Raw genomic sequence first — 21,805 nt, forward strand, 5'->3', positions numbered from 1 at the left:
TGGCAGCCCCAAAGATCACATGGTCAGTGTAAGGGAAGGTGTGGGGGTCCTAGACAGCATGTGTCCCTTAGAAATTCCTACCCTCCCCCAGATACATTCTCTTGGCTGACATATCTCCAATTCCTCAGGAGTATTCTTCCCATCCATTCCTCTTCCCAGCCACATACTGGTTAGCTCAGGACCCGTTCACCTGGTTCCCAGCTAGTCCGTGATGAGAGAGCACGTGGGGGAAAGAAGGAACTTCTATTGAATGGTTGCAATGTGCTTCATAGACCTTATCTCATTTAGTCCTTATGACAAATGCATGAAATGCTAACGATGATCCCTATTAGAGCGGAGACTCAGTGAGCTTTAAATATATTTTATTAATTTAGCCAAATTTATATATACTTACTATTACAAATATTACTTCATTACTTGTTAGGATAACAATAGAAGTACTGTTACTGCCATTTTACAGGAGATTGTCAACTGAGATAATGAGAAGTTAAATAATGAGTCCGAGGTAACACGTAGTAAACAGAGAGGAATTTGAACGCAGGTCTGTTAGCTACATCCATTGTACGTCTATAGCTACAGCCCTTACAACGTTAAATATGCATGATCTTTAATCTGGAATGAGAGGTATTTCATCTCTTCTGGGGAATGCTGGGAGCATTCACTGAGGAAGTTCATGCAGGCGAACAGCATAATCCACCCTCACCACATGCACTTGCTCACCCTTGGACTTTTAGCCTTGCCTTCCTATCTGCCAGCCTGTCACCAGCATCTTCTCCTGCCTGCTCCTGGCTGGGTGGGCTGAACTGCCAATTTCTAAGTAAGGTATGCAAGTGAGTTGCAGCTGCCCAGAGCTCCACAAGTTAAGCAGAGTTGGGAGGGGACCACCATGGCTTATGTAATGCTCCAGCAGTCCTTATAACTAATCCCATGTTACAAGTTAAGGCAGAAGCTCAAGTTCATTGTGGTTGATGTGTGGGGCGGGAAGACTGGGCATCTCAGTAACATATAGCAGGTGGATGGCAGGGGCTGGCCTTGTAATGGAACTGGGATCTGGTTCGGGACCTTCTCCTTGAGGCTGGGGCTGGAGGGGTCCGAAACCCAGAGGTAGAGCGGGGAGGGTGATGGCCCTAGAAAAGATCCAGTGATGGCAATGGGCATAGCAGAGGCACTGGAGTTTATGTTAGATGGTTGACAAACCAGCATTTGAAGGGCTCAGAAAGTTATTTGGGAAATAGGTGGGACTCGTGTTTTCCTATAATAAGGAGGGGAGAACTCCGCCTTTGGTGGAGATTTGAGGTCAGGCTCCTGTGTGAAACATCAGTCCTCATACAGACAGGCCAGAGAGGCCCTTGCCACTGAGCTGGTTTTTAGGGAAAGGCTGTAATCCAATATTCACACAGCTTCTAGCCTGATCTTCCTAAAACACAAATCTGAATACGACACTCCCCAACTCAAACCCTTCAGTGCCTCCTCATCACCGCCAGGGTGGTATCTGCACTTCTTAGGCAACGTCTTCAAAGCCCTGCTATCTCCCGCCTTCTCACCTTCCTCCCCTAGCCTCTTATAACACTTCCCTCCCAGCTTGCAACTAATAAATACAGAATTACTTCTGGTTTCCAAGGCCAAGACTGGCCCACCATGCCTTTCCCTCTGCCTGAGATGGTATTGTTCCTCTTGTCCACTGGACAAACTCCTATACCTCATTCAATTTGCAGCTCAAATGCCACCTCCTCCTTGAAGTCTCCTTTAACTCCCCCAGTAGACTCAGATGTTCTCTCCTCTGGGATCCCAGAGCACTTCCTTCATACCTCCATCACACCCGTTGTATGTTATAAAAATATCTGCTGATGTGTCCTTTTCTCCCAGCTGTTAGGCTGTGTGCTCCCAGAAGGCAGAGGCTGGGTCTTTTCTCTCTGTGTCTCCAGAGGCGTAGTTCAAGACAGACTTGGTCTCTGCTCTCACAGAGCTTACAAGTGATGAGGGGAGACCAGCATGTAACAAGTAATTCACAAATAAATATTTAATTAAGACTGGTGAGAAGTATTCAAGAAGAAGAAAGGAGTGTTGAAAAGCTATATCATGTGGGGGTGGGAGGGGCTGAGACACCCTCACAGGGCTCACTCTCTATGGTATGAGCCACTGCGAGAATACTCAGTTCATTATAAGGACTTACCCAGATCTCCCCATAACCTGGCCCTGTGACCATCATCCCCAAAGACAGTGATCTCTGCTGCAGTCCCATCAGTGGTCCTACATTGGCACCTACTAGAGTTTTTCTCTGGAGGTTCAAACATTGCCCCCAAGGGCCAGCTTTTTGAAACTCATTGTCTGTTAATGAGCTAGCTAAGCATCATCATCATCATCATCATTTTGATCACCGTCTTCATCCTCAACATCACCAGCACCACCACCATCATCCTTTACAATTTTGGATCCTTTATATGTGCCAGGCGCTGTGGTAAATGTTTATTTAGTCATCTCTTCATTCCTATAGAAAGGTAATATCGTGAACCTCATTTTTTAAAAAATGAGGAAACGGGGAGGTCAGATAACTCACCAGAGGTCACACAGTTAATTAAGTGGTGGCTCTAGGATTCTAATCTGAAATCTTTGCTTTTAACCTGTTCCCTGTACGTGCTCACAGGATGGCTCCAAACGGACCTTTTTGTTTGTTTGTTTGTTTGTCTTTTGTGGTACGCGGGCCTCTCACTGTTGTGGCCTCTCCCGTTGCGGAGCACAGGCTCCGGACGCGCAGGCTCAGCGGCCACGGCTCACGGGCCCAGCCGCTCTGCGGCATGTGGGATCCTCCCGGACCGGGCCACGAACCCGTGTCCCCTGCATCGGCAGGCGGACTCTCAACCACTGTGCCACCAGGGAAGCCCTGGACCTTTTTTAAATTTTATTTTAATCCTTCATAAGCTTTTTTCTTGAATTTTCTGGGTCTCTTAATGGCCTCTTTTGGGAGGCACTTGGGAGGAGTCATTAGAGAGAAGATTCTATTATTTATTGCCAAGTAGCCATCTTCAGTCATTACTGGGACTCAGAACACGTGCACATTTGTTCCTTTCAGGAGAGATTCATATAATGGGCTTCTCTAGAGAGATAGGGTCTCCTCTCTTCCTTCAAATTATACTGTGTAACGCAGTCATCACCACTGATAATTATGCCTTGAAACACCACGCAAGTTCAGCCCCCAGAGCCTCCATCTTCTGTGTTGTATTTAATAAGGTAGAGTAGAACTTTAGTTTTCTAGAATTTACAGGAACGCATCATTCCAGGAAGCCGAGTTTATGGGTAGCCCTTTAAGTGCTCTGCGCAGATATACAAAAAGATGCATACTTACCATTCGGAAACATTGTTTAATAATATTCTTATCAAAATAAAGCTTACGTACAGAAAAGCTCACAAATCATGCATCTTGGTGAATTATCACTTGTTGAATACACTCACACAACTGGCACCCAGATCAAGAAATAGAACATGACCTGAACTCCAGAAGCACCCCTGTTCCCTCCCAAATCAGCACTGCCTCCCCTTTCCCGCACTTGTAAGCACTGACCTGACCTCTAGGATCATAGATTACTTTGCCTGGTTTTGAACTTTATATAAATGTCCTCATACTTTTTGTATTCTTTTGTGTCTGTCTTCTTTCACTCGAGATTATGTTTGTGAGATTTACCCATGTTGTTGTAGGTAGAAGTAATTTGTTCATTTTCATTACTCTAAGGCGTTCAATTCTGTGACTGGCCACAATTTATATATCCATGGCTGCTGATGGACATTTGAGTGTTTCCAGTTGGAAACAAATAATGTTACTATGAACATCTGATAGGTGTCATTTGATGCACATATGTCTGCATTTCTGTTGATTTAAGGGTGGCAGCACTGAGTCATAGGGTGTGTATAAGCTCAGCTTCAGTAAATGCTGCTGAAGAGTTTTCCAGGGAAAATTGCTCATATTCAGTTCATCAGTCGTGTGTGAGAGTTCCAGTTAACAACATTTGATAATGTGAATCCTTTTAAGGTTAGTCAATCTAGTGGAAATGCAGTAGTATTTTATTGTGGATTTAATTCTTATTTCCCTGTTGACAAATGAGGTTCAGTGCCTTTTCGTATCTTTATTGGCCATTTGGGCACCTTCTTCTGTGAAGTATTAGTTCATGTGATTTCCCTATTTTTTTTCTTTGGGTTCTCTATCTTTTCCTTATTGGTCTTAGAGAGTTCTTTATATATTTTGGATAAAAGTCAATTTATATATTTTGGATAAAAGTCCACTTCTGGTTAAATGGATTGCAAATACCTCCTTCCACACCATGACTTACTTTTTCTTGGCAGTGTCTTTTGATAAGCAAAATTTTGATACCATTCCATTTACACATCTTCTTTATCATCAGTATTTTTATTTTTATGTCCTGTTTAAAAACTCTTTCCTACTCCAAGGTCATTCATATTTTATCTTATGCTACTTTCTAAAACCTTATTGTTTTACTTTTCACATTTAGCTCTACAGTCCATGTGAAGCACCATGTGAAGCACCAGGGCTTCTCTGGTGGTGCAGTGGTTGAGAGTCTGCCTGCCAATGCAGGGGACGCGGGTTTGTGCCCCGGTCTGGGAAGATCCCACATGCACGGGTTAGGCCCGTGAGCCATGGCCGCTGAGCCTGTGCGTCCGGAGCCTGCGCTTCGCAACGGGAGAGGCCACAACAGTGAGAGGCCCACGTACCGCAAAAAGAAAAAAAGAAAAAAAAAAAAAAAGAAAGATGTGAGGCAAAGACCAAGATTCACCTTTTTTACACGGTTTCCTAGTTGTCATTGAAAATATCTTCTTTCCCCCACTGCTCTGCAGTATATCCTTAATGATAAATCAAGTTCACATATATTTGTGGAACTTTATCTGGACCTCAAACTATTCAGGCCTATTTTTCTTTCCTTATTATGGTACACTGGCTTAATTTCTATAGCTGCGTAGGTCTCGATATCTGGGAATAGAAGCCATCCAACCTTGCCCTTCTTTTTCCAGATTGCCTTAGGTATTCTTGGCCCTTTGCATTTTCACATCAATTTTAGAAACGGCTTGTCAATATCACAGAAATCATGCTGCGAATTTAATGTAAGTTGCACTAAATCTATAAATCAATTTGAGAAGAATTGACATCTTTACAACCCTGAGTCTAGCAGTCCATGAACACGATTCAGTAAGTGTAATTACATATCAACTCTGTGCTAACCACTGTGCTGAGCTAAGATGTGGTTCTTGCCTTTGAAGGACTCACAAATAGGTAAACAAATACTTACACACAAAATATGATTTAATGTGATCATCTCATTACTGATAAGAGCTAATATTTAATAAGTGCCTATTATCTGCCAACCATGATTTTAAGGACTTTAGTGCATTAGTTATGTTTTACACTGATACTTTGAGGTAAATGCTGTTATTAGGCCCATTATATAGGTATTTTTAATCTTAACAAAGTCCAGGGAAAAAGAGCACCCAGGTCTTGATGGGAAAGTCAGAGGAAACAGGAAACATCACAGAAAAGGTGAAAATTTAGCTGATTTCTAAAGAAGTTTGCTAAGAATGGAGGAGGTAGAACATTCCAAGCGTATGAATAGCATATGGAAAGAAAAAATATTGTAGGGTGAAATGATATATGGCTTTTCAGGAAACTGCCAGTGAGCGAGTCCCAGGACTGAAATGCAGTGTGGCAGGGAATGGAAACGTGGCTGATGAAGCTCTCCAGAAAGGCAGAGTCTGTGGGCCTATCAGTCTATGGGGTTTGAGCTGTAGCCTGAAGGCAGTGACTGTGCAGCAGAAATTGACTGTCTGTCTTATGCTGGGTTCCCCAGAAGCAGGTATTATTCATTTCCTAGGGCTCCCATGTATCGAACCACAAACCGGTGGCTTAAAACAACAGAAATGTATTTGCTCATGGTTCTAGAGGCTAAAAATCTGAAATCAAAATGTCATCAGAGGGCTTCCCTGGTGGCGCAGTGGTTGAGAGTCCGCCTGCCGATGCAGGGGACACGGCTTCGTGTCCCGGTCTGGGAAGATCCCACATGCCGCGGAGCGGCTGGGCCCGTGAGCCATGGCCGCTGAGCCTGCGCGTCTGGAGCCTGTGCTCTGCAACGGGAGAGGCCACAACAGTGACAGGCCCACGTACCGCAAAAAATAAATAAATAAATAAAAAATGTCATCAGAGTTGGTTCTTTCTGGAGGCTCCTAGGGAGTTTCTTCCATGCCCCTCCCAGCCTCTGGTGACAATCCTTGCTGTTCATTGGCCTGCAGATGCCTCACTCCAATCTCTGCCTCTGTCATCACCTGGCACTCTTCCCTGTGTGTCTCCATGTCTCTTCTTCTAAGGACACTGGCCATCTTGGACTTAGGATTACCTTAACCCAATATGATCTCATCTTAACTAATTACATCTGCAAAGACCCTATTTCCAAATAAGATCACATTTCCAGGAACCCGGGATTAGGATTTTAACATATATTTTGGGAGGACACAATTTAACCCCATAACAAACCCTCAGGTGAGGATTTGGGTGCCATTGACTTATTAAGAAAGTGTTCCCAGGGGAGGCCAATAAGGGAGTGGGGAACTGGGACGGGGAGGAAGAAGCCTTGCCAGCCCATGACCCCAGTGAGCTCTGATTCTGCAGGGCCATTTCAAGGTGTCAGGTACCCCTCGGAATGGTCATCACCTGATGCAAAGTAGCTGGGCCTTTCATAGTAGGCAGAACAGACTCCAGTGACCAGGGACGAGCTGCAGGTGCTGGCCTCTGGAAGCAAAGGCACATCAACACCAGGGTCACATTACAATGGTACAGAGGAATTTGAGGTGATGTGGGCAGAGCACCTTTACTGTCTGCTTCTTGTTCTCTGCTCCCCTTCCCCCAGAATTGTGTAGAATAGCCTTGAAAGCCCTCCCACCCCACCCTAGATAACCTCCCACTGCTGTGGGGCTGTCTGTCTATCCTTCAGAGATCTCAGTTCTTTCTCCTGACATCATAAGCATCATTTTCTGCCTGCCACTGCTGTGCAACCACATTTCTTACTCTTCTTTACTTCTTTGTGCTTTTTTTCTCATCCTTTCTTCCTTCCTTTCTATCTGACCTTTTATAGACGTCAGTAGCCACCAATCAGAATGCCCCTTCACTTTTGTGGGATGAACTGGCTAACCACAGCATGAGATGTGCAGTCATTGTCTCCAAGTGCTTCTCTAAGATGTCATTGTGTTGGTGGCTCACGGACTATTGCTGAATTTTCCTAGATGGTGGTTTTAAGTTTTGGACTTTTGGAATGTTTCATTTTCAGAACTGAAAATAGAAGACTAAATGCCCCTCCTTAACAGGGGGTTGCTTATCAGAATCACATAAATACTATAGGTTCAATGAATTGATTTTTAAATTTTGAAAACAGTCGACGCTTACGGAATACACACACTATAGATATTCCTATATATGTAGGAATGTAGAGCAATGAGTGGAGTGTTAAACTGGGGAGGGGGCCAGACCCAAAGCCTGCCTCTGGGTGGTCTTACTACCTTCAGCGTGTCTGTTGACATTTCTGTGTCTTTGTGTCCTCTTTGTGAAATTAGAGGGCTTGGAATGGAGGATTCTTAGGATAGCACTAATAGTCTATAATTTTATGTTTAAAGAATCTTAGCATTTTAATGTAGGCAGTCATTTAGACCTCAGTTTACATCAATTTCAAGAAGCTTGAATGAAGCATCTCTTAGATGCCAGGCTCTGTGCTAGGTGATAGGGATACAAAGAAAATGAAAACCCAGTTCCTCTCCAGCATTAACTCACAGTCCAGTGGAAAAGGGTGGTAAAAATAGAATTGCAGTCCAGTGCAAAAATTGCAATAAAGGATTTCCATCTCAGGGGATTGTAGATACAAAGGGAGGGGCAAACACCATTGCTAAGATCCCTGAGCTAGATTTCAATGAATACCTAGTCCTCTGGGTCAATGTGGGAAGGAAGAGTTTAAAGTAGGTTCATAATTCCAACTGCTGTAACAAACAGTCCCCCACAATATAAGTTTATTTCCAGTTTATGCCAAGTATAATATGGATGTTTCTGATCCCTGAGTGATTATCTGTGTGGTTATCCAGAAACCCAGTTTCCTTACACCTTGTGGCTCTACCGTCCTTCTCCTGGGGCATCAGAGTCCTCTGCTGGATCTCCTGCATTCAGCAGGCAGAGATGGGAGAGGAAGAATGGAGAATCATGTAGAAAGTCTGGATGGGCCAGGCGGGAAGTGGCATGCATCATGTCTGTTCACACTTTCCACCGGTAGGACTGGGGCACCAGCAGACCACACTGCAAGGGAGGCTGGGAACGTGTTCTAGCTGAGTACCCACAAGAAATAGGAAATGTGTTTTGCCACATCTCACAGGAGTTTGTGCTGCGAGCAGCTGGATCTCTCTTGAGCTGATCTATGGAAGTGTAACATTAGATAACTGTCAAGACCAGAGTTGCTGACCAGGGACTATTTTTGTCAAATTGTGGTTACTGAGAGAGAGCTCACCTCAGCCTTGGTTGATTCAAGAATTCCTAAGTGAGATTTTAGTTCAGACGTTTAGCAGGTTCTGAAATGTGAGAGGGGGCTGGGTGGAGAGGGTGAAATTTCACTACTCTACAGAATGAGCCTTTCCCACTGACAGCTGCCCCCGCTACCCACAGGTCTGGGATGTTGGGGAACTCAACGTTTATCCGTTTGACGAATGGAAGGCAGCTGATTCTTACGCTTATCATCTGCTGTCTTCTGTCTCTGCAGTGACACTTTCAGCTGCCCCTCCCTCTTACTTCAGAGGATTCACATTGATCGCCCTCAAAGAGAACAGAGAGGGTGATAAGGAGGAAGACCATGCCGGGACCTTCCAGGTAAGACCCCTTCTGGGCTTTTCCAGGGACCCCTGTCGCTCTAGTTGATGCCAAGTGAAAGGTGGGCCGGATCGAGGAGGCTGAGGGTAAGGAATGGGGCAGGTATCTGAGGGGGCTTCTCATGCAATTCCCTTGACCATTGGTCGGGTGAGCCAGGTCCATGGAAAGACCTATAACGGAGTAGGCAGTAAATGCCTCGCGTCTACCTTAAGGCCTTGGGGCTTGGCCACCAGGCAGGGCTCTTCTGGGGCTCACAGTGCCTTGGGCAGCAGACAGTCCAGTGTGGTGGGAGCTCCGAGAACCCTGCCGAGGCACGGATGTGTTTCCTGTGCAGCCATTTCTCAGTCGACTGGCAATTTTCAAGTGTAAACGGAACAAGAGCTTAGGCTGGCCAGACTGGAGGGAGTTCAAAGCACGGGAGAAGGACTATTAAGGGAACGAAGAGATTGATTTATGAGGGAAGATTAAAAGAACTAAACATGCTTTGCTTGGCTAAATGAACAGGGCCGAGTTGAAGAGGTGGTAATGGTCTTCAAATGTCAGTCCTTGCAGAGCAGCCTCTTCCAGGGGAGGCCTCGTTTGACTTTGTACAAAAGGGCACAGCAAGACGAAAGTGGGTCAGGAGAAGAAAGGGAATCTCAAAGACAAGGGCCCTGCCAGTGAGTCGTATTTCACCGTGGAATATTCTTCCAGGGGAAGTGGCAGGAACATCACCCCCTCTCAGAGGTTTAGAAAGAGGCCGGCAAGTTGTCAGAACATGTCCCAAAATGACTGGGGCGATCCTAGGAGGAGGCGCGGCCAAATCTGCTGTAACCATTTTTCATCTCAAATTTCCATTGTTCTGGAATCCATTTTTATCTGGCATTTGCAAACTCAGAAGAAGAAAAAAAAAAACTCAGGAAGAATACTTACACCCATAGCTGACTGCTGGGGATTCTGGTACAATTTGTGGGTTCCACAGAGCACCCAAGATATCTTCCCCATCCAAAGATATCTTTAACCCCTTGTGGGCAGGTTGTAATTTTGAATCCTGTGATTTAAAAAAAATGTCCAGCGTTTAAGATTCTGGACTTCTGGCCTAGTGGAACTGTTAATTCCATGATGATTGTAATGTGCTTCTATGGACCTAGATGTCAGGAACTTCCTTGGCATGTATCTGAAGGAGTTACCCAGATACAACCAATATTTGTTGGGTACTTACCGTATGCCAGACACTTGGTTAAGTGCTTTACCTTATCTTGGTTTATCTTAATTTAATTAGTTTACCTTATCTTAGTTTGATTCTCACAGCAACCAAGTAGATAGGAACTATTATCCCTATTTTATAGATCAGGAAATTGAAGCTAGAGAGATTAAATCACTTACCTAAAGTGATTTAATAGTAAATAGTAAGGCCAGGCTTCTGTCTCAGGTGTCTGATTCCAGTGACTAAATGTCTTCCCTGTAGTACAGAACAAGCTCCTGGCCAGGTGTGTTTGGACAGTGCATCAGCAAGATTGTCATTATAGGGAAAGGAAGATTCATGCATACGTTCAGCCCATAAAGCACTAAAATATATTCCTCTTGTTCTTGTTGTTCTAATTTACCTGGAGGTGTGAATGATTTAGAAGATTGGGGCAGCTGAGAGATCTGGGTACCTGAGTGTCGGGAGGGATAAAGCTCTAAGAAGGGAAAAGTGGGGGGTGGGAGATGAGAAATGTGATCTTAATATTCACCCAAGCAAAATTTATCTGCTTTAAAATGATGCTTAGATGTATATACGCAGAAGAGTTGAAAGGAGGGACTTGAACAGATAGTGTATAGCCGTGTTCATAGCAGCATAATTTACAAGAGCTGAAAGGCAGAAGCAACCCAAATGTCTACTGATGGATGAATGGATAAACAAAATGTGGTGTATACATACAGTGGAATATTATTCATCTTTAAGAAGGAAGGAAATTCTGACACATGTTATCACGTGGATGACCCTTGAAGACATTATGCTAAGTGAAGTAAGTAGGCACAAAACGACAAATATTGTCTGATGTCACTTATATGAGCTACGCCGTCAAATTCATAGAGACAGAAAGTACAGGGGATGTGGGGCAGGGGGAAACGGAATTATTGAACAGATGTGGAGTTTCAGTTTGGGAAGATGAAAAAAGTTCTGGAGATAGGTGGTGGTGATGCCTGTTCAACAGATGAATGTACTTAATGCCATGAACTGTACACTTAAAAATGGTTAAAATGGTAAATTTTATATATATTCTGATAAACACACACACACAAAATGATGCCTGAGTTAGGCCAGTGGGGACATGGCTTCTTTCTTTGATGCCATTTTAATTCAGTAAATTGATAGTCCTCTCCAGCTCACTGTTGTCTCTTCTTGGCCAAATCTTGGTCCTTGCAACCAGTTGGTGAATACAGGGCCCTGCTCACAGTGGGCAGTAGGTAAATGTTTGTTGAATGAATAAATGAACAAATTATTCTTTCTACTAGTGTCCATAACTCAGTCCTATTTGGGATTGTTCCAGAACTCCTATCTCTTTATGCATCCATCCTTCCTTCTTCTCTTAGAGCTTCTGACATCCTTTCTTGTTACATCACAGTGGTTCTCAGAGTGTGCTCTCTGGACCAGCAGCATCAGCACCATCTGGGAACGTGTTAGAAACAGAAAATCTCAAGCCTCACCCAGACCTTCTGAATCAGAAGCTCTGAGGGTGGGGCTCCCACAGCCTGTGTTTCAGCAAGCCCTCAGGGTGAATCCAATGCCCACTCGAGTTTGAGAACCAGTGTTGACATGAGACATGGATCCAGCCCATCCAACATGAACTTCTCCACCATCACATCAACATATCTGTTGTTTGAGCCCTAGAGGGATCAAAGTGGGAAACACACATGAAAAGTGCCCAGCATACAACAGTAATGCTTGTATGCCAGATACTGTTCTAAGTGGTTTACATTTTTTAACTGATTTAATCCTCAGAGTAACACCATGAGATAAGCATTATTATCCTGTTTTTCACAGATGAGGAAATTGTGGCACAGAGCAATTCAATAACTTTCTTAAGACCATTCAGCTCTAAGCAATAAATCTGGGATTCAAACGCGGGCAGTCTGGCTCCAGATCCCTGCTCCCAGCCATGTATACTGCCTCTCAATGTGTACATGATAAGTGAAAAAATGAGAGTGTCTTATGACTTTTTTATGGTAGTAGTCTCTAGGTCAAGAGCTTTATATTCGTTATCCTACTTAGTTCTCATAGCAACCCTGGGAAGTCAGGATTGTTAGACCCATTTTCCAGATGATGAAACTGAGTCTCCAAGGGGCTAAGTAAATTGACCAGAGTAATCCAACATCCATGGAGGTGGAGTGTGGGGGAATGGGAGGGAAGGGACTCTGTGCCAGTGATTTTCTCACACTCATCTCCCCACCCCTGCCCTGCCCGGTGCATTAAATGCACACTTCACTTGGCTGCCCAGTATCTCCAAAGTTAGAGGGGGAAGAATCATTACTCGTGCCCCATCCTACCTCTCCTGCTTCAGACATTGTGCTCTCTGTGCTTGTGCCCCTCCACTCTAGCATAAACGTCTTTTCTCTCTGTACCAAAGCTGTCATCTTTGGAGTCATTCATTTATGCATCTGCATTTACTGAGGGTCTCCGATGTGCCAGGCGCTAAGGTAGGCACTGGGTTTACGACGGTGAGAAAAACAGACATAGTCCTGCCCTCAAGGAGCTTACAGCATCTTCCTTGTAATGGTGCCTTATATCAACAGGGATGGCAAACAGTCAGCAAGTCATCAGTTGGAACATGAACAGATGATCAGAAGCTACAAATACCTATGTAATTTTAAAAATATATGCATGGCAATTAACAAATATTTAGATATATTTCTTTGTTAACACCCTCACTCCAAATATGACAGCTTTGAGGACTTGACATCAACAACAAAATTCTAATACCCTTTAAATCTGGTGGAAGATTACATTCTTAATTCTAAAAGTAACTCTGAGAGCGAGTGATTTTGCTTCTAAATGAGAGCCCTTACTCAGAGAGCACCGACTCACCAGGTACAAAAGAAACTTTAAAGCAAACTTTAATGCCCCTTTAGACTCAGTGGGGAGGGGCTGGGGCTGCCTGGGACTGGGAGGGTAAGGGTTACAGCTCTCACCACCCCGGCGGAGGCCCAGGAGAAAGGGGTGGGGCTGCCTTCTCTGCTTCCAGCTGCGGGTCCAGCGTGGCAGCTTTGGCACAGACTAGGGTATCTGTCCCCAGCTGCCAGAAGGGAGAGACACGGGAGTCTGATGAGCTAGCTGGGTGTACTCATGGTTAATTGAAAGTGACAAGGAATGCAGCAGCTAGACTGCCTGTACAGAAGTAATCCACCAATCCTTTATAACTGTATTGTTCAAAACGAGTTGCTCCCAGGAATGCTCATGGCCCAGCCAACTGCCCAGCTCTTTCTCCCTCCTCCTTCAGGTCTCTTCTCAGAAGTCCCTTTCCCAGGGGGCGTGCCCCATCACCCTATTTGAAACTTCATTCCCCCGCTTCTGTCCCTGAGCTGAATTCCCTATCCCTCTGCACCACTTAATTTTTTTCCATTGCCTTTATTGCTGTCTGACGTGCTGTTTGACTTGTTGAGCATCATCTGCCCCCTTCCACTAAACTGTAAGCTCCACGGGGCAGGGATTTTTTTTTTTTTTTTTTTGGGCAGGGATTTTTGCCTGTCTCGTTTGCTGCTATATTCCCAGCACCTTGCCCTGTGCGCCTCACAGAGTAGGCACTCCAGTTTGACAGAATTTTAAGCACAGTATTTGTACTAAAATTCAAGCTGCTAGTTTATAACACCATCACTTTATTTTATTTTTAATTTAAGGCCTGCATGCATCAACTAGTTTAGGGGATAGTCTGCCAATCAAAGGAAGGAAGCTTCATTATAAAGAGGAATGTTTGCCTAAGATTCCTTATCAATACCATACAAACGAGTATCTTTTAATAACTAATTATTCCATTTTCTTTTTTTTTTTTTTTTGCGGTACGCGGGCCTCTCACTGTTGTGGCCTCTCCCGTTGCGGAGCACAGGCTCCGGACGCGCAGGCTCAGTGACCATGGCTCACGGGCCCAGCCTCTCCGCGGCATGTGGGATCTTCCCGGACCGGGGCACGAACCCGTGTCCCCTGCATCGGCAGGCAAACTCTCAACCACTGCACCACCAGGGAAGCCCTATTCCATATTCTTAATCACCTGTTTATAAATTATTTCCATTATCTCTTCACTAACAATAAATATTTATTAGCTCCTAATGAGTTCTGAGCCACGTGAGACGCTAAATGAGTTTTCAACACACTTTTCTAAAAATAAACTGCTATTGCAAGCCTGTTCTTAGGAATTCTCTCTTACTTTATAGGCAAACTTCCTCTTTTTACACTCACCTAAGCTTAATCGTGACCCTTATAAGATATTAGAATTTTTCAATCTACTATTCACTACTATAAGGGAGTAAAAGTTTCTTGCATAAAGTTTTTTTCCTTATTTGGTATTAGTTTGCTAGAAGAGATTCCCAGAAGTGTAATTACACATGCAAAGGATATGGAAATTTTTATATTTTTGATATGTGTTTCACGGGTGATTTCCATCCCCCAGCCCTCCCCCAAATTTTCACTCAGCACTCTTTTCAACAACCTGAATATGGGCATTCCATCGAAGTAGCCACACCCACTGATAAGAAGGGAAACATATATTCCCATATCAGGGCTGGGCATGACAGGATCTGGGCAGGTCAAACTGATAGACCAAATCTAGCAAGATGAAAGCTAATGGAGGAAAACAGAAAGTTACCTACTTAGATCCAAATAACCTATTGCACCTGTACAAGAAGAGCGATTTGGATTTATGGCAGCACGTTAAACAAACAAACAACAACAAAAGAATCTGAGGATTTTTAGTTGCCTATAAGTAAGTTCAGAATGAATCATTCATGAGATAGGACCACAAAACACAAATGAGGTCCCAGTATGCATCATAGGTGCATGAACACATAGATTGTCTTATGGGATTCTTAATCCGTCCTGAGATAGCCCATAATATTCTCTTTCTTTTCCTGTAGAGTACACCCTTCTAGTGAATGGATATTACCATATAAAACACACAGTGCTTTCTTTCATTCATTTACTTGTTTATTCAAATATTTCCATATCATTTATAGCACCCTACTTTTCCTTAAGGGTGGTTATTACAACTTATATACTTGCTTGTAGGATTATTTGTTTAGTATTGCTCTGCCACAGCAAATTGTAGGGCATAACCGTATCTATTTTGTTCACTAGTGTATTTCTGTCAACTAGCACTGTGCCTGGCACATGGTGGACACTCAATAAATATTAGTTGGGATGATCTAATAAAAGCACTAATTACCAGCTATGTGAAAGGCAACATACTAGACTCTGAGCATACAGAGATGAATAATTAAGGCCTGGTCCATGGTGTTAATTAGGAGGTTAAGATCTACAATAGAACTTCGCAACCCTGGCATGCTAGGTGTACTGGCCGAGTACAAAATGGATTATAGGAGAGCCTAGATATTTATTTCCTTGGGTATTGGGGTGGTCTTGTCTGTTTACTCGAAATGCGATCATTTCCTACCTGTGACATAAAGAGACTTGTATAGAAAGAACTCTATCGCAGCATACTAAGTGTTATAATTGCGGCATGTGTGCAAATAAGAAAGCAATCATTTGTAGGAAGCGAGGAGTGAGAGCTGATTTGGGAGAAGAGAAAGGATATTTATAGAGATGATAACTTTTTTTAAATTGAAGCATAGTTGATTTACAGTGTTGTATTAGTTTCAGGTGTACAACAAAGTGATTCAGATATATATATATTCTCTTTCAGATTCTTTTCCATTATAGGTTATTACAAGATATCAAATATAGTACCTTGTGCTATACAGTAGGTCCTTGTTTTTTATCTATTTTATATATAGTAGTGTGTATCTATTAATTCCAAACTCCTAATTTATCCCTCCCCCCCTTCCCCTTTGGTAACCATAAGTTTGTTTTCTATGTCTGTGAGTCTGTTTCTGTTTTGTAAATAAGTTCACTTGTATCATTTCTTTAGATTCCACATATAAGTGATAGCATATGATATTTGTCTTTTTCTGTCTGGCTTACTTCACTTAATATGATCATCTCTAGGTCCATCCATGTTGCTGCAAATGGCATTATCTTATTATTTTTTATGGCTGAGTAATATTTCATTGTGTGTGTGTGTATATACACACACACACACACACACACACACACAAACACACACACCCCACACCTTCTTTATCCATTCATCTGTTGATGGACACTTAGTTTGCTTCCATGTCTTGGCTATTGTAAAAAGTGCTGCTGTGAACATTGGGGTGCATGTATCTTTTGGAATTAGAATTTTCTCTGGATATATGCCCAGGAGCGGGATCACTGGATCATATGGCAACTCTATTTTAGTTTTTTAAGGAACCTGCATACTGTTCTCCATAGTGACTGCAGCAATTTATCTTCCCACCAACAGTGTAGGAGGGTTCCCTTTTCTCCAGACCCTCTCCAGCATTTATTATTTGTAGACTTTTTGATGATGGCCATTCTGCCTGGTGTGAGGTGATACCTCACTGTAGTTTTGATTTGCATTTGTCTAATAATTAGAGATGTTGAGCATCTTCTCATGTGCCTGTTGGCCATCTCTGTGTCTTCTGTCTCTTTGAGACAATAACTTCTGAGTTGTCTTTTGGGTAGTTTTAAAGTTTGCAGGTGGACAAGGGGTGAAGATAAAGGGTTTGTGTGAAAACCACTATACTCTTTCCTCTATTTCTTTTTGAAGTTTAAACCCTGTTTCATGTTTATTACTTTCCAACACTAAATTTTGTTTTAGAAAATTAATATGAGAAAAAAATAAGTAATAGACATTTGTTACATTTAAAATACTTAATTTTTGGTTGTAGTGAACAGTATTTCATTTCTGCCCTCAACTAGTTTAAAGTGGAAAAGCACCTAACCAAATGCAGAACTTAATACACACTTAGAGCTTATAATTTAGTATGAGGGAATTAGAGACAATATACAACATAAATAAAATATACATGTGGTAGGTAATAGGGGTAATGGGAAAAATAAAGCAACTGGAATGGATAGATGGAATTTAAAATGGTGGTTATGGTGAGTTGCTAAGAAAAATGGCATTTAGGTAAAGACCTAAATGCTATGACAGAGCAATCTTTCCTCTATTTTAAAACTTGCTCTATTTTAGTGTTTCATTGTATCTACTTTGACAAGCACATAGAGACCAGTGAAGGCACAGTAAACGTTTTCTCGAATGAATGAATGAACGAACGAATGAACAAATGAATGAACCAGGGGATGGATGACATGCTATGCTGGCCCCTTCCCTTCAGGAACTCACTCGGTGTAAAATGCCTCTGTGAGCTGTGATCCTAAAGGAACCATCAAAAGGACATATTTAAAAATCAATGTCAAGACCTCTTCTTCAACGCTTAGTTTTCTTTTTTTAATTGATGTTTAAAATCATTTAACGTTGCTGCTTATCATTTAAAATGAGAAGCAGTGTGGCATGTGAGTGCCTGGGCTGGATGTCTGTCCTCAGGCTGCCATAGCCCTGGTCCCTGTTGCCTGATACCAGAAAGGACAACAAGTAGTTTCCTTCCAAGCAGGCAAGCCCTGAGTCCAGGCAAGCCCAGATGCCTAATCAGGACTTGAGCATCATTCCTCTCAACAGAGCACACCCTTGTTTTGTGATGGAAAATACAGAAAATGGTAAATACAGAGGATAAAGAAGAGAGAAAATTAGTCATCTTATAATCTAGAGATAATCATTATTAGCATTTGGATATCTTTCCTTCTAGATTTTAAGTGTGTACACACAACACACACAGGTATATGTGTAAATTAGCTCCTCTCTTTCTAGAGGTGGCCATTTAGAATTTGACAGTATCAGTGCTGGTCACACAGTTTATTATGACAGTAAAAAGCATCGCTATTTTTAGGCTGATCTTCCTCCTCCAAAAGGATCATGTATCTCATTATTTTCCAATTCGAGCTTCGCTTTTCTATTTAGAATGTACAGTGGGTGTCTGAAAAAAAACATGGGTTTTGGAGTTTGCAGACGTGAGCTCAAATTCTGCCTCTACCAGCTGGGTGAAGAAGTCACTTAATTTCTCTGAACCTTAGTTCTTGCATCTATAAAATAGGCATGATAAAGATTGTTTGGAGTATCAGATGAGATAATTTATGTAAAATGCCCAGCACAGTGCCTGGACATAATCAATGTCTCCTCCTTCTGAGTCAGCAGCCCAGAGCCCTTTCTACGTTTCTGTGTCCAGTGAATCACAAACTCCATCCCTCTGTAGATGCGGCAGAGATCTCATCTTAGGTATAACTCACCAGCTGTCTGTGTGCCTCTACCAAGTGAGGGGAGAGACAGACTTCTTCAATTCTTTCTGTCTTCACTGTAATATGATTGGGAGGCTATAATATAAAGTGAAAAATTTCAGTGGATACATGATACCCAGTAAATAAAAACAAAATTCTATGGGTGCTAGCTGTTTGGCTGGGCTCAATGACTGGCTTTGTGACCTACTCCACACAACAGCTTCACCGAAAATGGGATTCAAATTGTACCTTGACAAGGTCTCTACACCTCAGGGAATGAGCAGATGGAGGAAACCACGACTGTCACCTCCAGGTACTAACCGGTCTAGTTGCTTCATTAATTTTCATTCTCTCACTCCAGGCTGTAAGTTTCACAAGAACGGGGACTGTCTGTCTCTTTCACCACTGCACAACCAGTGTTGGGTGCAGTATCAGGTGCTCAGTAAATATTTGTCACAAAAAGAAATAAATGTATTAATTTCCCGTCAGTCTCAGACCCATCCCATGAGGTAGGCACTATTGTCATCTCCATGTTACAGGCAAGGTAACACTGAGTGAATTAGAAATGTGACAAAAGGCACAGAGCCAGTAAATGGCAGTGAGCAAGGATTAAAACATCTGCAGTCTGTACCATTTTCTCTATTAGCAACTCTTGTAGCTCCAGGGGCAGCTGTATGGGAGAGACAGACATAAATTGACTACTTGGTCCCCTAAAATCCTTTCTGGGTCATTCCAGGGATCACACCAGGTTTATCATCTCACAGCACTTCATATGCCATGTCCTCTGTGTTTCCTGATACTCATGTCTTACTTTCATCCTATTTAGAACCTGTGCCCCCTACCCCATCTCCGAGCTCTCAAACACTTGGTACATCCCGTTATTCTAGTTCTTCAGACACCGTGTAGCCCTGATGTGTTAAATCCCTATTTGCCTACAAGATTCTGCAAAGAGGCAGGAATCTGGGCTACAGCCATCTCTGTATTCCCACGGCCTCACGAAGACTTGGCACTGGCCAGTTGATAAATGTTTTCCAAATTGGTGGATGACTGCTGCTGGAATTTCTGGCCCTACCCCCTTGTTTGCTGGCATTACTTGGTCTCATGCTTTCTTGCATGGGAACTAGCGTTGTTTCCACATCTATTTTTCTAAAGCTCTGGAAATCATTTGCAAATACATGACAGAATTGTTTAGCAGACAATATATAATGTTTACTGCTCCCAAAGCACTTTTATCATGTATGTATTAAGTAGCTTAAAAATGTCAGTAAGTCACTGTAGGGCCTTGCAATCCCCTCATCTTTAGAATGAGAATGATGAGCCTTGAGCCTTCATTCCAGACCTAACTACCTTATAGGATAGATCTTAACTGGTTTTACAAACTTGTAAGCCATCTGTATGCTTCTTAAAATAGTTAAATCCAAAGAGCAAATGGATCATAGTTTACTTAAACAATAGCCTATTGTAGCATATTTAGGTAAATCTGTTAAATACTATAAATAATTTTTATGAAGAAAATCTTTTCATTCATTTACTTATTTTCAACAAATACTTACAAAGTCTGTTATGTACAAGGCCTATTCTAGGCTGTGAGTATATAGCTGTGGCAAAGAAGACAAAAACCCTTGCCCTTATGGACATTGTGTTTCTAGATTTTAGATCATTTCCATGGGATAGAGTCCCAAGTTTCTATATCAAATAGTTTTTTGGCTCTTGACATATATTGTTGTATCACTGTTTATCACAGCTGATCAAGTAGGAATTTGAGTAGAAGCCCAGCTCAGAGCTTACTTTTAGAGAGAATGTGTAACCTTTGTCAAGTTACTTGGTCTAGGTTTTTCCCCTTGGACACAAAACTGTCCCTCCCATTGACCCCCAGCTGATATCCGATGTTGTCCCCTAGTCCTTCATTTTGGGGAGGCCAAGGTGTTGGCTGGAAGAAGTTCCCATCCATCTACCATGTGGTTACTAACCCCCAGCTTGCAAATCCCATTCTTGTGCAATTACCTTCTTGTAATCAAGACCTCGTCAACATTTCAAGATTCTTCAAATTTGGCATCTTTTATCCAACATAGGTAATTACTGTCCTCACAGCCTATGTCCCTGCAGACTGAATGAGCCTGTATCCTCAGCTAAGCCATCAATGCATGCTTCAAGGACTGTGTATTTCCTCTTCCCTCTGCCCAGGATGCTCTTCCCCCAGATATTCATTAAATCCCACACTACCTCACTTCTTTCAGCTTCCTGCTCAGAGGTCTCTTTTGTCAAAGAGTCCATTTCTGACCATATTTTATCAAACAATACCCCCATAACTCGTAATCCCATTTACCCTGTTTAGTTTTCTTCTTTTGACTGATCACCACCTGACATGGTTGGTATGTGCTTGCTGGTGTGTTAGCTGTTTTCCCTCACTGCAATGTCAACTCCGCAAGAGTAGGGACATTGCTTTGTTCGGCACTGTGTCTGTTCAGCACTATCATGGTATCTGGCACATAGTAGGCAATTAATAAATAGCAGTAATAAAATAGCCTTTTTGAATTCAGCCCTAAAAGCCGTTGTTCTTTTTGACAATGAAATGATACTGACTCTATGTAAAGACAAGGATTCTGGCCCACGCCCTGCACTCCTTTCCTTCCCAAAGTCAACTGACATCCCAGGGCTTCCTCGCATGTGCCCACATGAGGATGCATGCTCACCCACACCTCCTGGCCTGTTTCCAAAGCAGCCTGGACTTGTGCAGCTGTCTTTCTGGATCCTAGTATAGGACGTTGCCTGAATCCCAGTATAATTGTTATCATTTTAGTGGCAACATAGTCACTCCACTTCTCACTGACTGCATAAGCTTGGGCCACTTAATTTAACCTTGCCTATCAATTTGGAATAATACTAATTCAAAGATTTGTAACGATTAGATAAGGATTGCCAGTTTCTGCTATGACATGTTAAGAACTTAGAAATCATCGCTCCTGTCCTCACAAGAAAAAAGCTGAAAAATTGAAAACCAACAACTCTGATTAGATCCATCAGCGAGTTGAGGTCACAAGGCAAACTGCCCTTCCTCACCCCCAAACTGGAGAGACAGGGAACACTGAGAATCACAGCTTATCAGGAGCAGAAACTACTGCAGACAGTAACTGATCAGAATACTTACACAGGAATTGATGAACAGCTACAGGCTGAGCGTGGACTAGCTTCATAGTCAAACTCCTTAGGAACCCAGTGTCAGGGGATCACTACATGTTTGTGAATTTTACCTCCAGGATCCCTACCAGGTTCTCACAGTGAAGATCAGAGAAAAATCCTCTCCTGTTTTAGGCAGAGGGAGGGGGAAAGTAACCATTTTGAAATATATCCAGAGCATTCTCCTTAACAAAGATCTTCCCTCAAGGGAAACTACTAGAGCCTTAGACCCGGGGGAGGGGCAATTAGCCAGCTCCAGCCCGCTCTAGCATTCTTGTCTCATAAAGGGAGTAAAAAAAAAAAAAGGCCAAGAAACTCTTCTAAAG

At 42.7% G+C, this 21,805-nt stretch overlaps 1 protein-coding gene across 1 annotated transcript in view; it reads left to right on the plus strand.

Annotated features, from left to right (window-relative positions):
• SPON1 (spondin 1) overlaps positions 1-21,805 on the plus strand; it is a gene marked incomplete at its 5' end in the record, with an annotated part of 272,548 nt that overhangs the window by 11,140 nt on the left and 239,603 nt on the right. The window contains one exon of the mRNA XM_082845249.1: positions 8,787-8,893. Within this exon, the coding sequence (XP_082701375.1) occupies positions 8,787-8,893 (107 nt within the window). The remainder of the gene's footprint in view (positions 1-8,786; positions 8,894-21,805) is intronic.

This window comes from Leucopleurus acutus (genome assembly GCF_964270905.1).
Source record: "Leucopleurus acutus genome assembly, chromosome: 8".
Classification (NCBI taxonomy): Eukaryota; Metazoa; Chordata; class Mammalia; order Artiodactyla; family Delphinidae; genus Leucopleurus; species Leucopleurus acutus.